This window comes from Corapipo altera, unplaced genomic scaffold, assembly GCF_003945725.1.
Source record: "Corapipo altera isolate COAL_440 unplaced genomic scaffold, ASM394572v1 1, whole genome shotgun sequence".
NCBI lineage: Eukaryota > Metazoa > Chordata > Aves > Passeriformes > Pipridae > Corapipo > Corapipo altera.
The window spans coordinates 34,892,349-34,912,164 of NW_020884873.1; the positions used below are offsets into that span (position 1 = coordinate 34,892,349).

General features: G+C 40.6%; 1 protein-coding gene and 1 long non-coding RNA gene across 7 annotated transcripts in view; one reads left to right on the forward strand and one right to left on the reverse strand.

The window, feature by feature from the left end:
* The window catches only part of MON2 (MON2 homolog, regulator of endosome-to-Golgi trafficking), a 68,884-nt gene extending 58,259 nt beyond the window's left edge, over positions 1–10,625 (reverse strand). For 3 of the 6 annotated variants that reach the window (XM_027656271.1, XM_027656260.1, XM_027656253.1), the window contains exon 1: positions 10,424–10,619. In XM_027656271.1, the coding sequence (XP_027512072.1) occupies positions 10,424–10,534 (111 nt within the window). In that variant the 5' untranslated portion in view covers positions 10,535–10,619. Of the gene's footprint in view, positions 1–1,199; positions 1,376–10,423 lie in introns of those variants that run through there. The other 3 variants (XR_003529821.1, XM_027656254.1, XM_027656281.1) reach the window with 3 other exon arrangements.
* A 157-nt stretch (positions 10,626–10,782) lies between these two features.
* Positions 10,783–19,515, forward strand: LOC113953331. Its single transcript, XR_003529848.1, has 6 exons — positions 10,783–11,920; positions 13,316–13,468; positions 15,485–15,578; positions 16,214–16,368; positions 18,113–18,230; positions 18,667–19,515. It is a non-coding gene; the product is annotated as an uncharacterized LOC113953331 (long non-coding RNA).
* The last annotated feature ends 301 nt before the right edge of the window (positions 19,516–19,816 follow it).

Genomic DNA, 19,816 nt, shown 5'->3' on the forward strand with positions numbered 1-19,816 from the left:
AAATAAGGTCAAACAAAACAACAGTCATTAGACTTTTTACTACCTCTCTGAATAAAACCTTTTTTTCTCCATGAGATACAGGAAGTTCTATGATTATCTGCATTATTCTATGGTTTCTATTCAGAATCCCAAATAAAAATGTTTACAGGTAAAAGCTAATTACACTGCACACATCCTACAAAAGAAAAATAACATACGTACGCCACTGCATACGTAAAAGAGACAACTCATTAACACAAAAAAATTACCTCAGTTGATCATAAATAACCAATAGAAAAAATGAGACCATACACAGTCATCTGTCTATTCCGTACACATGAATGTAAAAGTGTGTTTGGATTGCATTAATTTAACTGGCAAATTAAAACATATATAAGAGATTTTAAGCTTACAAATTTACATCAAATACTATAGCACTCTGCAGGACACTGCTCCATTAGAAAAAGATCTTAAAAACATGAGAATCAGCATCATATTGTGTATTTATGGGTAAAAATATTATAATATGATAAATATGATGTTTACATTCACATTAATATAAGGTACCATGTTTTTAAAGCAGTCACCACTTTTAGATGTAATATTATCAGCTTCCCTTAGCACCGCAATTAATAGTGGTCTAATGAGCAAGGCAGTTGTCCTTTATCTTTAAAAGAGGCAAATACATGTAATTCCTGTAACAAAACAAAGCTTGAGTGTACCTAAAACCTTCAGACAACTAGATTTCCTATTCTGCTGCTTTAATAACTGTGAAATGAACCTATATAAAATGCCTCAAACACACACTTCCCTTTATTGACTTTTCGTTCATGTTTCTGCTGAAGCAACTTTAGCGCCCAGTTTGGGGAGGGAAACATTGATGAAGAACAGAAATTGACTCTCAGTGATAGCACATATTCAAGTCATTCTCTTCTGGTACTTAGATTTGGTTTTAAACAAACAGCCAATAATCTCACTGCAAAATTCAACAGGACCCTCTGGGCTCAAACACTTGCCTCATCATCTTTCTCCTTCCTTGGAATTTACCAAATATTTGCTGATTATACCAGGAGCAGAGTGATAAGTGCATTTGAAAGGCACCAATTCTTCAAATCTGTCTTCTGGGGACACTGTGGGAGTTCTCAAACCCAACTGCAGTGGGCAGTCTGCATTACCAAAAGGTATCACAGTAGCTAACTCCATGATCATAATGATGTTACCTGGCAGCCCAAGAATGAGACTTGTCCTGGCAGCACGAGGAATAATGGCACAGTATATGCTTGAACATTTAACTCCCCCAGGCCAAGACATCTCGCAACGCATATGTACAGGCAAGCAAGGTACCAGAGGGATCACACGGGACGCGATCTAGCAGTACATCAGTTGCTCCACAGTAATTCCTATGGATTTGTCCTTATCCTGGGGTGAACATGAAAGAGCTACCCTTCCTTCACTGAAAAATAATAACGTAGTTAACAAGTTTTTCTAAGGGAACAATGACACAAAATCTGCACCTTTTTTATTTTGTTAACCAAAAAACATATATTACCATGAAGATATTTAATGCAACAACCATGTGCTAATTTCTACTGAGAACTGATCTAACGTTAAAGATATTTTTGCATGAACTTCTAAATTTGATAGCACTGTTACTGAAAGTTAATAAAATCAAGAATTTCCACTGCTAGTGCTTTTGAATGATCGTTTGTGTTTTGGTTGTACACTAGAGCAAATTGGAGAAGATCTCCAGAGACACTAAAATTGCTGTAAGGTTTGCAGTTCTTACTACACAAGCTATTGATTTCTCTATTCTAAAAAGAAAAGCATTCAGGAATGATGGTTTGCTTTGGTACTTACATTAAACTGTTTGCCAACCTTTTACTAAGACTAGATGAGAGTAATATATATTATCTATGGTCATTTCATAACTATTACATGAAATAAAAAGAGAATTTTTTCTATCCATCATTATCTGCCTTTCCAACTAGAATACTAGCCCTATATCCAATAGTTTAGGTAAGATATCATTCGGTCTAAAGTACAGTTTCACTTCATTGTTATTCTGGCTTGCTTTGCAAAAGCACATTCTGGACCATTACTGTACCACTAAACTATTATTTGGAAATGGACACACTCACAAAAAGCTCCTCACTAAACCAGTCGCATGAAAGCACTCAAGTATACCACATTTGTTTGAAAAATCACTGTAGTTGCCTTCTGTATTTTTATCTTCCTCCCCACGAGTACAATCCCTGCTCTGACTCTCCTTTCTTCTATACACCCATTCTACCTGTGATTTAAACTGGTGAATTGCCAGTTTTGATCTGACATTGCTGTGCACTCACAGGGGTTTATTATAGTGAATGATTTATTATCATTATATTAGAAAAATTATCATATAGAAAAAAATGAAAGCATTAACTGATTCTATTACACACTTTCTTCTCCAACTGAAGATTTACAATACTGCAGTTTGTGGTTTTTGTTTTTTAAAAACACACAACCTTGTTAACTTCCAGCTTTAACACAGAGCAACTGTATTAGTTGCTCTCACATTTGGAGTGCTCTTTCACTTGACAGAAGCGAACTTGACTCCTCTGGCCCACTGATCTTCCGAAACTGTCAGTCTGGAGTACCAGCAGCCAATTCAGAATCCTGAAGGTTAACCACCAATAATGCCAGGAAAGGTGCCAGTGTTATCTAAAGTGCTTCAGAGCTGTTGCCTCTGGAGCTACCTCACTTGACGTGAACATAAAGATAATTAAATACAAATATTTTATATTACAAGTTTTCATTGCATAATCAAAATGCTACACCTCAGCTGGAAAAACCATCACATATAAATTAACAGAAGAAATCAGAATGCATAACAAATTAACATAATTAAAATAACATAAAACAACTCATTACTGAACAGCACTAATGTAGATGGAAAGACAAAAAAGCTAACCAAGACTTGATAGAGAAGAAACACAGCCACTTAGCAACAAATTCTTAAGTTATACTTCTCTCTTCAACAGGCAGATAGAATAAGGATGTACCCCATATTTTGTATTATACTCTATATAAATTATACATATATTTTTAATATAATATTAATATATATATTTGAGATATATGTATGGATATCTGAGAGAGCCCATGTCTACCATTAACAGATTTTTGAGTGATCCACTCAAGCACCACACAACTGATTTTCAATCAATGACACAGAACACTTGCACTTGAATTTTAATGACATGCTTTTGACACAACAATCATCATTCTAACCTAAAAATAAAACAACAGCCTGTTTCAGAGCTTTAGGAGATGTATATGTGAAGTTCAGACTAATTTTGCTTTCAGCTTGTTGATCATAACAGATGGGACCAGGGAACTTCTGAGGCTTTGCTACAGGTACTACATTTAGAGTCACCTAGTCAGAGACAGCAAGGCCCATTTGCTGGGCACCTGGTAAAGAGAAACAGTTGACAGTCTGGGCACCAGTTGAGAACTGGAGTCACCAAAAATTCCCAACTTCTGTTACAGTTTCCTGTATGATCTTCAAGAAGCCATGGGAGGCAGATGGGGATTAAATCAGGTATTAAGATGCACAAATTTAAATATTTAGACTCCCATTACAATGGAGATTGTCTCTACTGAATGCTCCTTAATTCTTAAAGCCTCTCCTTAAGCTAATTCAGCTGACCTGCTAGTAGGGGCTCAATTCAGAGGTCTAAGCTTAGGCCTCTGTATCCAAGACAACTACACGCAGACACCAGAAGACCCATGCTCTCCTAGGCCAGATGCTGGAAGCCAAAGAAGAAACATTATTGCACTTCAAGTGGCAATGTAAAACACCTAATGTCTAGGTGATAGAGGGAATCAATTCCCTAGCTACATGATGCCCTGAATAGTTATTTGGATCTATTGACAGTACTTCCATAACAAACCAAGCCTGCACAATCAATGAAGGGAGCTTAGACATGTGACATTAGTCACCTTAATCCTGCACTATAACGTGTTCCTTGGAAGGTGTACAGACAGACCGAGATAGTGGAACTTTTAATCATTTTCTTTATTCATTAAATTGCAGGGTATTACGTGACGGAGAAATTTGGTCTATGTGCATGATGTGAATCCCTTCTGAACATATGACATTTCTTCTCAAACATTAAAACGATCACAGGAAGCTTAGAATGCATTTGAATAGATGACAGTCCCCTAGAAACATAAGAGATCACTTTTAAAAACATAATTTTGAAAAAATACTATGGTATGTAGATCAATATTGAATAAAAAACACTGTAAAATTAATGGATTCCAAACACGAAGTCAGCAGATACAGCAAGTGGTAAAGATCAGGAATTGTAATAGGAACCGAAGGAAATATTAGCAATCACCCATTTCAGGTTACCAGCTCAGCTTCAGGCTGGCAACTCAAGAATGCTACAGAGTAATCTCCAGTCACATGCACAAAACACATGCTTGAGTGCAAGCTGCATAAGTATGACAATATGCATTTTACAGAGCATTGTTTCTCTATTTCAAAAGAACCTTTAAAACATTAGTTAAGTGAATATCCATTAAAAGCAAATAAAAAACTCTACAGTATTTCATCCTTCTGAACTAATGTTGTGAAGACCTGAAAAGAAACCAACCTGGAAAGTTCAGAGTAGGTTAAGTTCCCTGTAGGCTATAGTGTCAGAATTATTTAATCCATTTTATTAAAAAAATTAAGCAGAAACCCCAAAAACTTGGTTACTCCTACAGAAAATGGTCTATGTATAAAGGCTTGTTCTTTGTTAGGTTCATTTGGCTCATCCTTTTACTACCAGAGTGGCACAAACACAGCACTCAGAAACCATTCAATGACAGTAGCACATCAAGTGACTCAGATGCCCAAATCACAAAGCATTTCAGCATGTCATTTTCTTTCTTAGCCTTCTCCAATTTGTGTACTGCACTAAGTTCAACAGAATTTCTTAAATATTATTACTGTTACAGAACAAACATATAATATTCACACATTTTTTAACTGTTCCTTCCTGTTGCATTATGAATCCTAACGACCACTTTGACATTATAAGCAAAATTACCTGATCAGCAAAATTACCTGATCAGCAACTTTTTAATTTATGTTTAACTTTTGCAATACATCCTCATGTTTAGTTTCATACAGCTACTCAATGACATCAAAGATTCCCTAAAAAGGACAGGCTTTGCAACTAATTATTTGTCATTAACTCTAAAATGTGTTCAGGATCGGCATATCATTCCTAAACAAGAATGATTTAACCCAGGGGATTACACTGTTATGTACATCACTCAATACAAATAAGACAGGACTCCAAAGGAAGAAATGTATGAATAATGCCTGTCTTCAGACAACACAACACAAAACAACACACAGACTCTCAGAAAGGGCAAATCCTATCTCTTGCCTTAGCTAGTCCACACCACTTCTACTGTAATTAAGTAATTTAAAGTCTGCTTTGTCCAGAAGTCATTCAAACCCAAACTTTCTAACTTTCACCTTAAGAACTTTGTAAGGCTACTTGCCTGCAAGTAGAGTTCTTATAAAAGAAGAAAAAATAAGATTACAACATTGGATTCTATTATTTTTCCTAGATACAGCAAATTACTATACAGTTTCAAAAATATGTCTGTATGCCAAGGGCACACACAACTCAATAAATAGCTAAACAAAAGCAATGCTGCTGTTTCCAACAAAGATCTGGTAAAAAACCAGCACAGTGAGGTTATAAAAAGCTTTCTTCCAGGAATATCAAGGGAACATTTCAACTGACTGAAGTATTCAAACTTAATTCTGTGCTGCTCTTCCACGTGGAAGCAAGTAGAATACTACTTCTTTTCCAACCCTACTATTCCAAATCACCACAGCAACAAACATCCTAAAATATACAGGCACCTGCAATCAATGACACAACTGCCAAGCAGAGGGCATGCCCTGTCCCAGGCCAAGATGATTCTGCCAAGGGAGGATGCGGTCCTTGTCTGCTCCAATCCCACCTGCCCTTTCCCTTCCCCTCTCCTACTAGCACAAGTTCACCTGTAACTGTGCAAGAGTTGGACAAGAGTTAATTTTTTGTGTATTTTTTTAAACTCATTTTGCTTTTACTGCTATTTAAAAGTCAAGAAAAAACCTGAGTCAACATAAAGACTACAAGCCTACTCGAAAGCTGAGACAGCTTGACTGGATCTGTGTAAACAACAGTTACATACAATTGGAAATCACGCTGCAAGGAACTTTCGGGAGGAACTTATTACCCTTTTAACTCTATTATTTCTATTAATTATAAATATTTTCCCCTTGTATTTCTAAGGTTTTTTATGCAGTCAAATTATCTGGTTTTTTATGCAGTCAGATGTAGCTTACTGAACAATATTCCCATTCTGTAATAAGAAACAGCAGGCAACCTATTTAGCACACTAAACTATTTTCAGTTTTGTGATAAGACGAAATTCTTACACCAGTTCACTAAAGAGAGCACCACCAGCTTCCCACAAGCACAGCACAGGAGATCAAAACTCCAAACACTAGCAGGTTAAAATACTTTATAAAGCTCTTTTCAGGTCGTATGCAATTCAGGGCAGCATTAGCAGCACTACAATACTTTATAGTACAAAGAAAATCGGAGAACCCACTGTATTAAAAACAACAAAATAATGACCAAGTAGTATTGTTTTCTAAGAGAAATGCCAGATTACTTAAAATAACATGAACACAACTGATGCCTGTACCAAAGACTGTTTCATCCTCTGTAATATCAAGCTCCAAAAGATACTGTTTAATTTACACTTGCCCTGAGAGCTTCTATCCCATCCACAGTCTCTATTTTTCTAACTGGGCAACAAAAACACATTGTGAAAATACAAACACATTTTTCAGCAATGTGGTTATGTCTGCCAGTGTAAACAGGCTTGTCATATCACAGACACAACCACCAAATTACCTCTTGGTCATAGTGAATAGCTTTCATGCCTACTATACTTCTGTAGTTGGTGCTGATCTGAGGAAGTATCAAAAAGAAAAACCACCTAGTAACAAACAGATGTGTCTGAAGTGCAATAGCAACTGGTATTCCCGATACCCTTAAGAAAAATAAGTCTGTTGTGTTAGTTAATCCCTAAACATCATCAGCAACATAATTTCAAGACCACAGATTCTTTCTGTAGCTCCCATTCTTAAAGCATTAAGTGGCATAACCAAGGAAAATCCTACTCAGGTATTATTTGTCACACAGAGCAAAAACGAGGTATGGATGCTCTGGAGCCAACAATACATCCTGTTATTTCTTCGTTAAAAGCTCTAAGGGGAAGGAAATTTGCCACATACTTGTGTCAGAAGTTTAACACTGAGAGAAACTCAGCAATTTCAACGTTTCTTAACAGATTATCAAAGTCAGAAAAGTCAGACTCCACTGTTGTAAGTAACTGGACTTAGAACTATATGATACCCACATAAATGTAACCTACTTAGAAAAGTTTACAGACTCAGAAGTAATAGAAAAATATGAGATGAAATTGCTTAAAACAGTGAAGAGTTCAAGCTCCTAACTGAGAATGAGATCTAGATTTCACATTAGGCTGTCCCCTTCTCTGCTGCATCCAAGCCCCACTCTCACCCTCCCCCGCCGAAAAAAGTCCCATAAAGTTCTTTAGCTGTGTCATCTACATGTCTGTTCAAAGAATCATTCAATATTTTTCTGGTCTCTCTGTACCTAATAGATATTGCTTACGTATACATTAGAAAGATGTTTTAAAAACTAAATTAGTTTGAAACTTGGTTTGAAAACTAAAATTCTTTTAATAACATGAAATCTCTATTTTTTTGATCATACAACTGTCTAAAATCCTACAGTATTGATTAAAAAAGGCTTTGCTCAAGTTAATCATCTGAGCAACAAGCAGAATTGAGAACTACATTATTACTTTTATGAGCAGAAAACCTATCAGTTTGTAGAATTTTGACACTATTAATATAAAAACAAAACAAAAAAGAACCAGAACAGACAAATCATTTTAGAAGTGGCTGATGATAACAAATAACTGTGAGCAAAGTTTTCAACTATGTCACACACTGGAAAGATTATTAGAAGCAGTTTACCTTCTTAAAGTACCTAGCAAATCTAACAACTATGATACATCTAATAACTATTAATTTTGGACTATGAGTTTTTCAATAGCTTTATCACAGTATGTTGAATTTATTAAGTGACGTGAAAGCATACACATCAGTTGCAAGATAAACTCATAAATCACAACGCACGTGGTAGCAATGAGGAGAGTCTAGTTACACTGCAAGTAAAAAAGTAAGATTGTAAGTAGTAGGAATTTGTTTTAAAAAGCCTATGTTTAAACATAGTTTAAAAAAACGGTGCTGTTCCAAATCAATAAGAAGAATTCCTCTGATCACTCTAGCCAAATCTAATCATGATCAGATCAAATGCATGCAATTAAAATATCTGTTTAGCAGTTTAGATTTGACAAAAAAGAACACCCATTTCCTTTAAAACTAGAACAAAAAAATGGCTTCCAGAAGTGAGGAAGTAAGATCATTTCCTATGACTGTATCATACATCCTACTGTAGGAACTCACAACTTAGCAGAAAGTCCCACCTCTTTTGTTAACATCTTCCAGTACTATTCCATAAACCTATCCAACTTCCAGACAACTGTGAAAAAACTTTGTTTTTAATGAAGAAAGCTAAGCAAATTGCCATCAAGATATAAAACGGAATAACACAAAAGTCAAACACAAGAATATGATAAATGTGCTGAACAAGTATCAAGAACTGCACATGCAGTAGTTACTAAACAGTCAGCATGGCAAATGTAATGAAGCATTACTAAAAATACTAGCTTAAGGGTGACACTGCCAATCTTCTTTGCAGATCTTAAAAGAAAGTAAACATTAACTCAGTGAGGAAACTTGTTCACGGACTAAACAACTTAAGGGACACAGTAACACACAGAAGAAAGTGGAAGCAGCACCTCCATGTCCCTCCAAAACACACAGGCAGATTTCTGTTCAACTGACCACAACTATTTCTTATTTACATGTGACTACACACAGTTCCTCAGGACTGATCACAACTTTCTCCTGTTTTTCTGTGACCACACAGAATTTCTCAAACAGACCAGCATTCCTCTGCAATCTACAGTCATACATAGTATGCTCTATTACAGTGTGTCACTTCATGCCTTTCAAAACAACAACAGTCATTAGCTTCAAGTCATCTGTTAAAGGGTATAATACTACATACAACACTAAATATGCTATTACTGAATTGGAACTCAAGTCACATTCCATATGCAATTTCTTTCTTCTGAGCTTCTGGGTCTGCAGTTTAATCTGAGTTAATGTATTAGTGTTTTTACTCCCACTACTGCATAGAAAACTACCGTTAAGGAAAATGTTAAACTGAGTATAAACATAACAGAGAGACATACGGTTAAAATTTATACTTTAGTTAGCGAGAAAAAAATCTGACTGCGCTTCAATTAAAGTAATCCGGCTCATCGAGATTACTGAAGTCCCTGGCTGCACAGTATAAACGGAGGTTTGAAAAATAAAACATACAACCTCACTCATGAGTTTATTAATGGGATTTTGTAGAAAGAAAAAAAAAAGTAATCCAAACTTCTGTATCTCCCAAGCTTCCTCTGTTGTATCAGCTGGAACTGATACAACCCACAGCGTTTGGAACCCAAACGACAGCCCCAAAACGACGGGGCACGCAGCGATCACCAGCGATCCGCACAGTTCGCACGGGCAGACACGGATGTGCAATGGTGAGGAATAAGGCGCGCCGACCCGGGAGCAACAGCAGCGTGTGCGCTCGTCGCAGGGGCACGGCACAGACCCGAGAGGAGACCTGCGCGGCCCCAGGGCCCCCCCGCAGCCGCAGCGCCGGGGCTGAGCACAGTCCTCCTTGGCCTGTCGAGCTCCCGCTTGTTCGGCGTCCGCCCGCCCGGGCGACCAAGCCCCGGTACCGAGCCCGCCTCGGGCGAGTTTCGCTCGCTCGGTGGTGCCGAGACAGCCAAGCCGAACTTTGTCTTCACCCTGGAGACCGCCGGGGGTGCAGCGGTGCCGCCCCCGCTTCGCCCTTGTCAACAGACGGTCTGTCCGCCAGCCCCGCTCCCCGCGGGGCACGGCCCAGCCCACGGCCCGCGCCGCGGCAGCGCACTGACAACACCAGCACAGAGAGCGCGACGGCCGCAGCCGAGTCCGGGAGCTGCCGAGTACGGGAGCAGCCACCGGCTGCGGCGGTGGGAGCTTCCTGGGAGCGGCACCGTTCCGGCGAGCGGGACACGGGCACGGCGGCAGCTCCGCTCGGGCCGGGCCCCGCGGCCAGGGAGGCCCCTCCGGAGAGGCGCCCGTCTCCCGGCTCAGCCCAGTCCGGTCCGGCTCGGCTCGGCCCGGTTCAGCGCCACTCACCTCCTTGACGGGGGGGAATTTTTTCCGACACTCCAGGCTCAGGCCCCGCAGGTCTCCCTGCATGTTTTCCAGCAGCTTCTTCACGGCTTCGGGGCTGCTGGTCCCGGCCATGGTGCCGCCGGGCCGGCCCCGGGCCGGGCGCTGTTCCGAGAGGGCCAGGGGCAGCAGCGCCTGTCGCTGCGCGGCCCCGGCCGACACGTCTTCGCCCCGCACCGGAACCCTCCGGCCCGGCCCCGGCCGCGTCCCCTCCCCGCGCCGTGGCCCCCCCGCTCCCACAATCCCGGGCGCCGGCAGCTTCCGCACACACGGCCGGGGGCGGGGAGAGCGGCGGCTGCGGGCAGGGAGGGTGAGCGGGAGGAGGTGGCGCTCGGGCCTGGGCTGCAGGGCCCGGGGCGGGGAGCACGGCCCGTTTCCGCAGCGTCACTGGGCCCATGGAGGGGCAGCTGCGGCGCTGGGACCGGGCCGAGGCGGAGCTGCCGGTGTGGGGAGCTGCCGTGGCGATGGGACAAATCGCGTCCATGGCCGAGGGTCACTGGGGAAGGGGGTGGCGGAGCTGCTTGCGCCTCAGCAGCATTCAACCCCGCCAAGCGGCTGGAGGGGTCGGTCTCCTTTGCCCAAGTCCGGCTCTGAAGGGAAGTCTGCGCTGAATTTGATTTAAAAAAAAAAACTAAAAAGCGAGACAGTCTGTTATGTTTTCCTTTTGAATCCTGAAGTTTCTTGGTTTCTTTCCAGTGCGAGCACTAGAACAGATTGCCCAGAGAGGTTGTGGAGTCTCCCTTGCTGGAGATACTCAAGAATCGTCTGGACACAATCCTGTGCCATGTGCTCTAGGACGACCCTGCTTGAGCAGGGAGGTTGGACCAGATTACCCACTGTGGTCCATTCCAACCTGACGCGTTCTGTGATTCTTCAGCGAGAGTGAAGCTTTGTGACCTTTGCAGCCTGTGTGTGTGTGTGCAGCTCTCTGTGTTTTCCTCTGGGCAAAGCCAGGGTGAATCCTTCATTGAGAACATTTTAGATAAACACAGGGCAAGACCAAGGGGATGTGGAACAGTTGGGTCCCAGGTACTTTCTTTGTCACCAGCAGTGTCTCTCTGAAATCTAAAAGCATTACAAACAGCAATTTTTGACTCATTTCTAAAGCAAGCTCTTGAATAATGAGCATGGGCTCTTCAATATCTGTTGCTTGTAGTAATGCAGGGAGCTTAGGCCTGATGGCTGCCTGGGAGCTTCCTTCTGGGGGACACCATTCGTCATTGTAACAGTTAGTATTTCACAAAGGTTCTGGTCTCTACAATAATAATTTTCCCACATTTTGTTTGCTGTAAATCATGTACTGTGTTGGTTGCCTACCTGTAATGCACCATGGTTCTGTTCCCTGTTCATAAACACAGGGAGGTAGAAAACATCCTTGAGTTTTGTCATGCTGTGGTTTTCAAACTTGGGAATCTTGAAAAAAAATATGAAGAATCCAAAGAAGAATAAATTTTTACTACGGTACTATTTTAAAAATTTCTATTTTTAAATAACAGCTTTTCTTCAGACTTTCCTGAAATTCCTCATTCTTATTCAGTGAATGTTCCAAGATTTTTTTTTGTATTGAAAAAGTGAAAAGAACTTTTCATAAATTTGAGCATCCCTACTTCTGTGTTGGGTTCATTTGCTGTGAGATCCATTGCAAATCATATCAGGTTCCCACTGGCACAGCACTGAACACTCTACCTGTACTCATAAATCTTTAGGGATGCTTTGTGAGGTAAAAAGTGCAGGATTGTTCTCTAAGTAATTTATTATTTTAAAATTTTTATTTTTACATTTTCATTTTACTGGCTGTTAGCTTGACAGAACTGGATAAATGGGTGTGAGTTTTTAAAACTGCATGTAGTACTGGTACAATTGAATAAGTTGGTCAAACTTTGCCTTCAGACAAGGAATTAGGATTTCATCCCTCTGTTCAGTAAAAGCAAACCTATGACTGAATAAGACTGTTGTCTTCAGTAGAACTATTTATGTGCTTAACCAATGAGCATTTTACTAACGATTTTCCTGTCTTAGTGTATCTGTTCTGGGCTTCAGTCCTTGTGGCAATTCACAGACCAGTCCAAATAACCTTAATAAGAAACACAGATGATTAGCTAGGAGAATGAGTTAATTAATTATTGAGTATGCCCATGTATTTCTTAGGTGTTGCCTTAAGAGACCACAGAAAACAGGACTTCAAGCCAACTTAGTGTATAAGATAAGATAAGGAGGGTAGGTCCTTTAATTTCTGACCTGAAGCCCACAGGAATACACAATGCCCCCCTCATGTCCACGGGGTTTCACAATTTAGGATATTATTCCATCCAATCCCAGATTTGTCTGCCCCCCAGCACCTCCCCCTGGCACACCTCTCTGGAAATTGAGACAGGGGGCTCTGGGACCCCCTCTTCAACATCTTCCTCTTCATCACAGCACGTTTAGTCCTTGGAGTTCCTCCGAAGTTCTGGGCTTGAAGGTCACTATGCCTGAGTGGTATCTTGTCGTTCAAGCCAGGGTGCAGATGTTCTTAAAAAGAATAAAGGCCTACCTTGAGGGAAGTCTAAACAAGCTAATGGAATTTTGAGGGAGTAATATGGAATGGGGTAACAGTGTTGGATAAATGTGTAAACTACTGTGCTAAGGGTAAGGGATATAATACAGCTACTTCTAAAATCTACAAAAAGCTAAAAATCAAAAAATCCATATGCATCATAGGTAAGCTTTAACTATTTACTTCCTTTTTGATATTTGGATTTTTCCACCTATTTATAGTGAGCCATGGGCACATTGGTACTCCCTGAATCTACTTGTCTACCTATTTGCATACCTTTTATCATTTACGTCACTCATACCTATCTTTTCAACTACCAGCTTTGACACTCAGTCTGCTCAGCATTGCCAGCCAAATACTGCGAGATTGCTCCTGGGTTTGGAAATGAACCTTACACATGGTTACAGAATTGAAAACTCTTTCAGATCTGCTGGGTACAAGAATTGGGAACTATACACGTGCCTGGATCTCAGGTCAGTCTCTTGAACAACACAGTCCTCTTTCTCACTGTTTTGATGTATGCCTTTTGTAAATGCAGATTTATTAGTTAAGCTAAATCAGTGCCGCTAAACTGTTTAAACTGGTCAGGATCCTTTTAAGTGACACTGTTTTGATTGTGAATGTGACTTCTGCAGTTGCATTTCATTGCAATAGATTCTGTTGCATGCACTCCTAAGGCTGAGCAGAAGTTCTTGCCAGTCTTTTGATACACTTTAAATATCTCAGTTTCAATTCAAGTCACTTTTGAATAAGAAGGTGGAACAATGTATGTGGATGTGTCTGAGGGCACATTTTTGACTAGTAAGTTAGGAGTACTAGTTAGAGTACTAGTTAAGAGTACTTGTTAAGCTGACTTAATTGGGAATTCTACACATGCCTGAGTCTCAGATGCATTTCTTAGCTGTTAAGCTAATTTTGTATTGCACTGCAATTATTGCATTGTGGTTTGCTTTGTTATTAAATTGTATGTTATTTTGTGAGGGGCAGTGGGTGATTGAAATAATATCCTGTAGCTTTATGGCCCTAATTAGCAACAAAAATGCTCATGAGACCTATTGTGATTCATTAAATTACCTCATATTCATTCCAAATGATGTGCATCAGTCCTTTTAATTGGATTAAACATGGGATAGCACTTGGCTGTATTAATTTCGGATGTTTAGTCCTAGTTATAGTCCATCCTGGTAGATGTATGCAGATGCAGGTTTTGTATGTGAGTCATCATGTTACACAGAGGCAAAACCATCAGATTTCATTCACTGTGGCAATGAATTGGTTTCATCCTGATGGGAAGAGTTGTGGCTTTTCCTCTGAGTTCACTTTAGTAACACTCCTGTATACTTTTGTAATTGATATGAATCTGTAAATAGTGACAGTACTAAACAAACTTCACAATATGAGAAACCAATTGTGTGGGAAAGTAAAGGTGTTTGCAGACATCTCTGGTGATTTTTTTTTTGTACTGCAGAGTTAAGAGTCACGATAGAGAAAATTTTGTCTCAGATTGAACATGGATACTGATATCAAAAGGCAAAGTTAAATTTCACATTAAAAGACAGTGAGAGACAGGTTAATATGAAATACTTCCTATAATCTTTTATAAAAACTATGCATTGTATTGGTCTGTGTAAGCACAAAGAAGCCCTTTACTATATGAACATTTCAGTAGGTCCTTCTTAAATTACAGACCCAAGAAGTGGAACATGAGAGTATTTCTGTTGTGACACAAATGGGTTAAAAGCACAAGTAATAAATTTCCCTCTAGTACCTATTCTCTTTTTTTTTTTATGGAATAGAAGTGAAGGCCTTGTTCCTTTAGGATGTGGCTGTGCAAGAAATTTAGATCAACCAGCAGATTGAAAAGTACTTTGTTTTCCAGTATAAACTCCTCATGAATTTAGCTTCTGTTCCTTTCTGCATAGGTGTGAGCATGCATTTACATGTTAGTACCCATTTTATTTGTATATTTACAGTTAATACACATTTTATTTCACTTGGTCAGCTAAAAAGCAATCCCAGCTGCTATCTATCAGTAATTATGGTACATTTTCTTTGAGGTCACTGACAAAAATATTAAGCAGCGTTGGTCTGGGAACCATGGCGGGGTTGGATCAAGGGTTGGACTTGATGATCTTGGAGGTCTTTTCCAATCCAGCTGATTCTGTGATTCTGTGAAAATGGCAGACCTATGACATCTATTAGATACTCAACAGCGATTCCCTATTGAGTTGCAGTACAATAACTTCAGGGCCTACACACAGATCTCTCAACCAGAGGCTCAGATGCTTCCATGACTTGTGTAACCAGGCAGTAAAGCTGTTTTTCCAATTTTTTCTGCTTGAATCCTGTCCAAACAGATTCTCAGAGCAGTGGGGGTTTTTTGTGTGCCCTTTCAAGTACTGGTAATTGAATCAGATGAACCTGGTAACACCCTTTTGTAAGAAAGAACTGCTGTCCACCTCTTGAATTAATTTATTGCTGTCTTACAGCTAGCAGTGCAACAACAGACCAACAGGGACATGATAATCACAAAATTTTATTAGCAGCTCCCAAGCCCTTTATACTTTCCAGCTCACACAGGAGGTATGTGACTGGCCTGGGAAACAAACCTTACTCTGTGCTTTAAAATGAATTCGTCTTTCATTCCTTTACACAAATAACAGAATTAATGTCTGTTCAGGCAGGACCTGTGTTTTTTTCCTGCAGGGTGTGTAATGCAGCCCATTCATGATCATTTTTTTTTTCTGTGAAGTGTAGAAAATAGAGGAACAGTGATGGAGATGTTACTTGACAGTTGTTTGCATAGAAAACCCCCATGCTGACCATCTCTGCCACCTTAACAATTAGCACAGCATGAGGTCATAGTCAGCCTCCGAGGTGTTGCACTTCTGATCATAATTTACTGCAATCTTTACGTCTGTTTTTAGGAATTGTGGTTTAGCGATAAAGACATAGATGTGCTGAAGCAAAATAATTTTGATTCTAGGCACTGTTCTTTGATCCAGAGCTCTTCCAGTGGACAGTAGATTCAGCTGTGCTCTAGGGATAAGTTTTTTCCTGAGTATCTCATGCTGACTGCAGGATGTCTAACTTAAAAATGCCTGTCTAGAATGTCAGAAATGTGCATTGTGCTGCAATCTGTTTATTTTGCTGCTCTCTAATCTGTTTGGCAAAACCCTCACTATATCTTAATAATTTCCCTTTTATCTCTTCTTCAGCTTGTATGAAAATTATGGAGGTACTTCCAGACACCTAGTAACCTACAGACAATCTACTAATCACAAAGCAACACCAGAGAGGAGCCCTGAGGCTGCTGAAGAGTTTCTTCAGGAGAAGAAGAAACTACAGGAGAGTTTCCATCAGCTGAATGGATGTTAGTTCCTTTGTGTTAGGGGTGGCCTTTATGTAGCAGGCACTGCAGTCATATCTATAAACCACAGAAAATAATTGTAGAAATAGCTACACTCACTATACTCACGTAAGTAGCATGGAGGCCAGCACACTATGTTGGTGTGCTCACACTGCCGCAGCTACACCGCTGGCATGACCAACGTAATTTGTAGGTAACTCAGCCCAGCCTATGACCAAGTACTTCTGAGGTCCTCCAGCACAACTGCCTGCAAAGATAACTGAAGTGTGACTCCTTCATTCTTTTACAGGCAGTTCTATAAACCATGAGGATTACAAATTTCCTATGGAAGAGATCCAGATGAAGAACTGTTTGGTGTAGAAGCCTTGATTTACCTTATGTGTTGTACTCATCTTTGTTGCTTTATGAAGATTACAGACCTCTTATTTCATTTAGACAAATTTGCCCTTGATATAAATATTTGTAGAGCTGCATATGTGGCTGTATTTATAACCAGCAGTGTGAAATAAATTAGGTTACTCAGGTTGCATCAAAACAGATAAGCAGAATGAACTTCTCAGGGAACTTGGAAGACAGCTGTAGTGGTAATCTGATCACAAAGAGCCAAATGCTTTCCTTTGTAGTCAAATGGCTACCCAGATCACCTCCACATGTGAATATGCATTCCCAATAAAGCAGAGCTGTACTACTGTATGTACCTATGTCCTGGGTAATGTGCTAGCAGGAACGTCCATAGCTAAGGATGCATAGATGTTGCAATTTCATAGTTGGTACTGGTATTTTGGCAGCATTTCTACAAGTTGTATTGAGTATTTCACAAATAGCAGCTGCTTTCTGGAACCTGCTCCCAGGGCACAATGGATGAGCTTGTTTGTCTCCTCACACCAGTGCATGGATGGGCTCTTGGCTGACTGCTGGCTGAAGCATAGGAAATTCCAGGTCAGAACACTCACTGTTCCACCTGAGAGCCAAGCCCTGGAGCTACTGAACAGATAATTAAGTAGGATGTAAAACTTGTTCAGCCAGTCTGAAACCTTATTTCCCTTTGACAGTATGGTCATCATTAGATTCCTATGGCTGTTTATTTCTAGGGGCCTTACTTCCCTGCTCCAATCCTAAGTAACTAAACCACACCATGACCTAAGAACATTTGACAAATGATTGAACTATATAATTAGGAGTTACCATGTACTACACAATGAGAGATTCTTTGCCAAATGGGGTGCTCCTGACCAGCTCTGCCACGGTTTGTTATGGCAGATACAAATATCTGGTGGGCTTGAATGTCTTATTTTTTGGAGGCAAGATTACAGAAAGCCAGAGTTACAGTAGAATTTCAAAGAAACGGACATTTCCTTGTCTTATGAGGAGTGGGTGAGGGATCTGGGGTTGTTTAGCCTGGAGAAGAGAAGGCTCAGGGGGGACCTCATCACTCTCTGCAACTACCTGAAGGGAGGTTGTAGCTGGGTGGGTGTTGGCCTCTTTTCCCAGGCACCTAGCAAGAGGACATAGTCTTCAGCTGTGCCAGGGGAGATTTAGGTGAATATTAGGAAGAATTTCTTCATAGAAAGGGTGATTATACATTAGAATCTAATGCCTAGGGAGGTGGTGGAGTCACTGTCCCTAGAGGTGTTTAAGGAAAAACTGGACGTGGCACTTAGTGCCATGATCTGCTTGACATGGTGGTGTTTGACCAGAGGTCTTTTCCAACCTGATTGATTCCATGATTCATTTTTCCCCCCTTCAGGACATTTGGAGCCTTCCTTTGTAAACCAGTTCCTCAAAATTATTAACTCGGCTCCTGATCCCAAGACATTATCAAACACTTGGACACGAGAGACTGCAGTTTTCTAGATAATGACTAGGTGAGGACTTGTGTCAAAAAAGAATATGGCTCTTCTATTAGTCTTCTTTCAAAATATAATGTGGTAGAATTCACATCTAGTTTGTTTCTATTCTACTGGTTTTCTGTATGTTTCACTAAGAACTTAAATCTATTGCTAGAAACCAAATTACTTTTTTTTCCCCTGTCTCTACAACACAAACTACAACTATTAAAGATTTTAATTCTCAGTTGCCTGTTAGTGACTTTTGCAGTATTTGCTTTTTTTAGTCACAGGACTCTGCTCTTTTTTAAATCCTGTAACACCTCCTTATTAGTATCTTACAGCTGGTTTCTCATTACATTCATATTTTCTGTTCATTCAGTATAGGCTTTTCCATATTCCTGCCCTTGTCTTAGCTGTGATTAATTGTTTTTACATACATTCACAGTTCTGCATTATTTCTTTCTCCCTGAAGGGGTTAAAACCAGGCTCACCAGTGATGAGCAATGGGATGGTGTGCCAGAACTTGAAGAAACAGCACTCATGGGATCCCTGAGTCTGCCTCTAGAGATGTTGACTACAATGTACCACTCCTGAAATGTTTCTACACCAATGCATGCAGCATGAGGAACAAACAATAGGATCTCAAAGCTTTGGCCCAGTCCCAGAGATTTCAGATCATTGGCATAAGTGAAACCTGGTGGGATGAGACCTATGACTGGAATGCCCTGTTGGATGGTTACAGGCTCTTCAGGAGAGATAGGTAGGGCAGAAGAGGCAGAGGAGTGGCACTGTATGTAATAGAAGGGTTAGAATGTATGTAGCTCACAGTTGGCAATGGCACTGTTGAGAGCCCCTGGGTAAGAATCAAGAGGCAAACAAATAATGTGGATGTCAGTGTGGGAGTCTGCTATAGACCTCCTGGACAGGATGATGATGCCAATGAATTATTCTTTGAGGAACTAAGGGACACTTCCAAGTCAACTGCCCTTGTCTTTACGGGGGACTTAACTTGACAGAAATTAACTGGCAGCATCATGCAGTTGGTTCAAGCCAGCCAGAAGATTCCTAAAAAATCTGGATGACAACTTTATGGAACAGGCCCTAAGGGAGTCAACTTGTAACGATGTCCTCCTTGATCTGCTGCTTGTCAACAGAGTGGATCTCATGAGCAAAGTAGAGATTGGTGGCCCTCTTGGCCACAGCACCACAAAAGGATCAAGTTTTAAATCTGTGTTGGCAGGAGGAAAAGTGCCAGCAAAACCTCAATGCTGGACATGAGGAGAGCAGGCTTCAGGCTGCTCAGGGAATTAGTGAGTAAGGTCCCCTGGGAAAATGTTTTTGCAGGTGCTGGGGTCCATCAGTGCTGGTCACTTTTTCAACATCACCTCCTAAGGGCACAGGAGCAGGCAATTCCCAAATGCTGGAAGTGAAGCAGGTGAGGCAGAAGGTCGGCTTGGCTGAACAGGAATCTTCTCTTGGAGATAAGGCAAAAAAGGAAGGTGTATGCCCAGTGGAAGTAAGGTCAAGTGACATGGTAATAATTCAAAGATGCTGCTTGCCACAGGGAGAAAATTTGTGTGGCCAAAGCTCAACTGGAATTAAAGCTGGCCAGAAATGTGGGG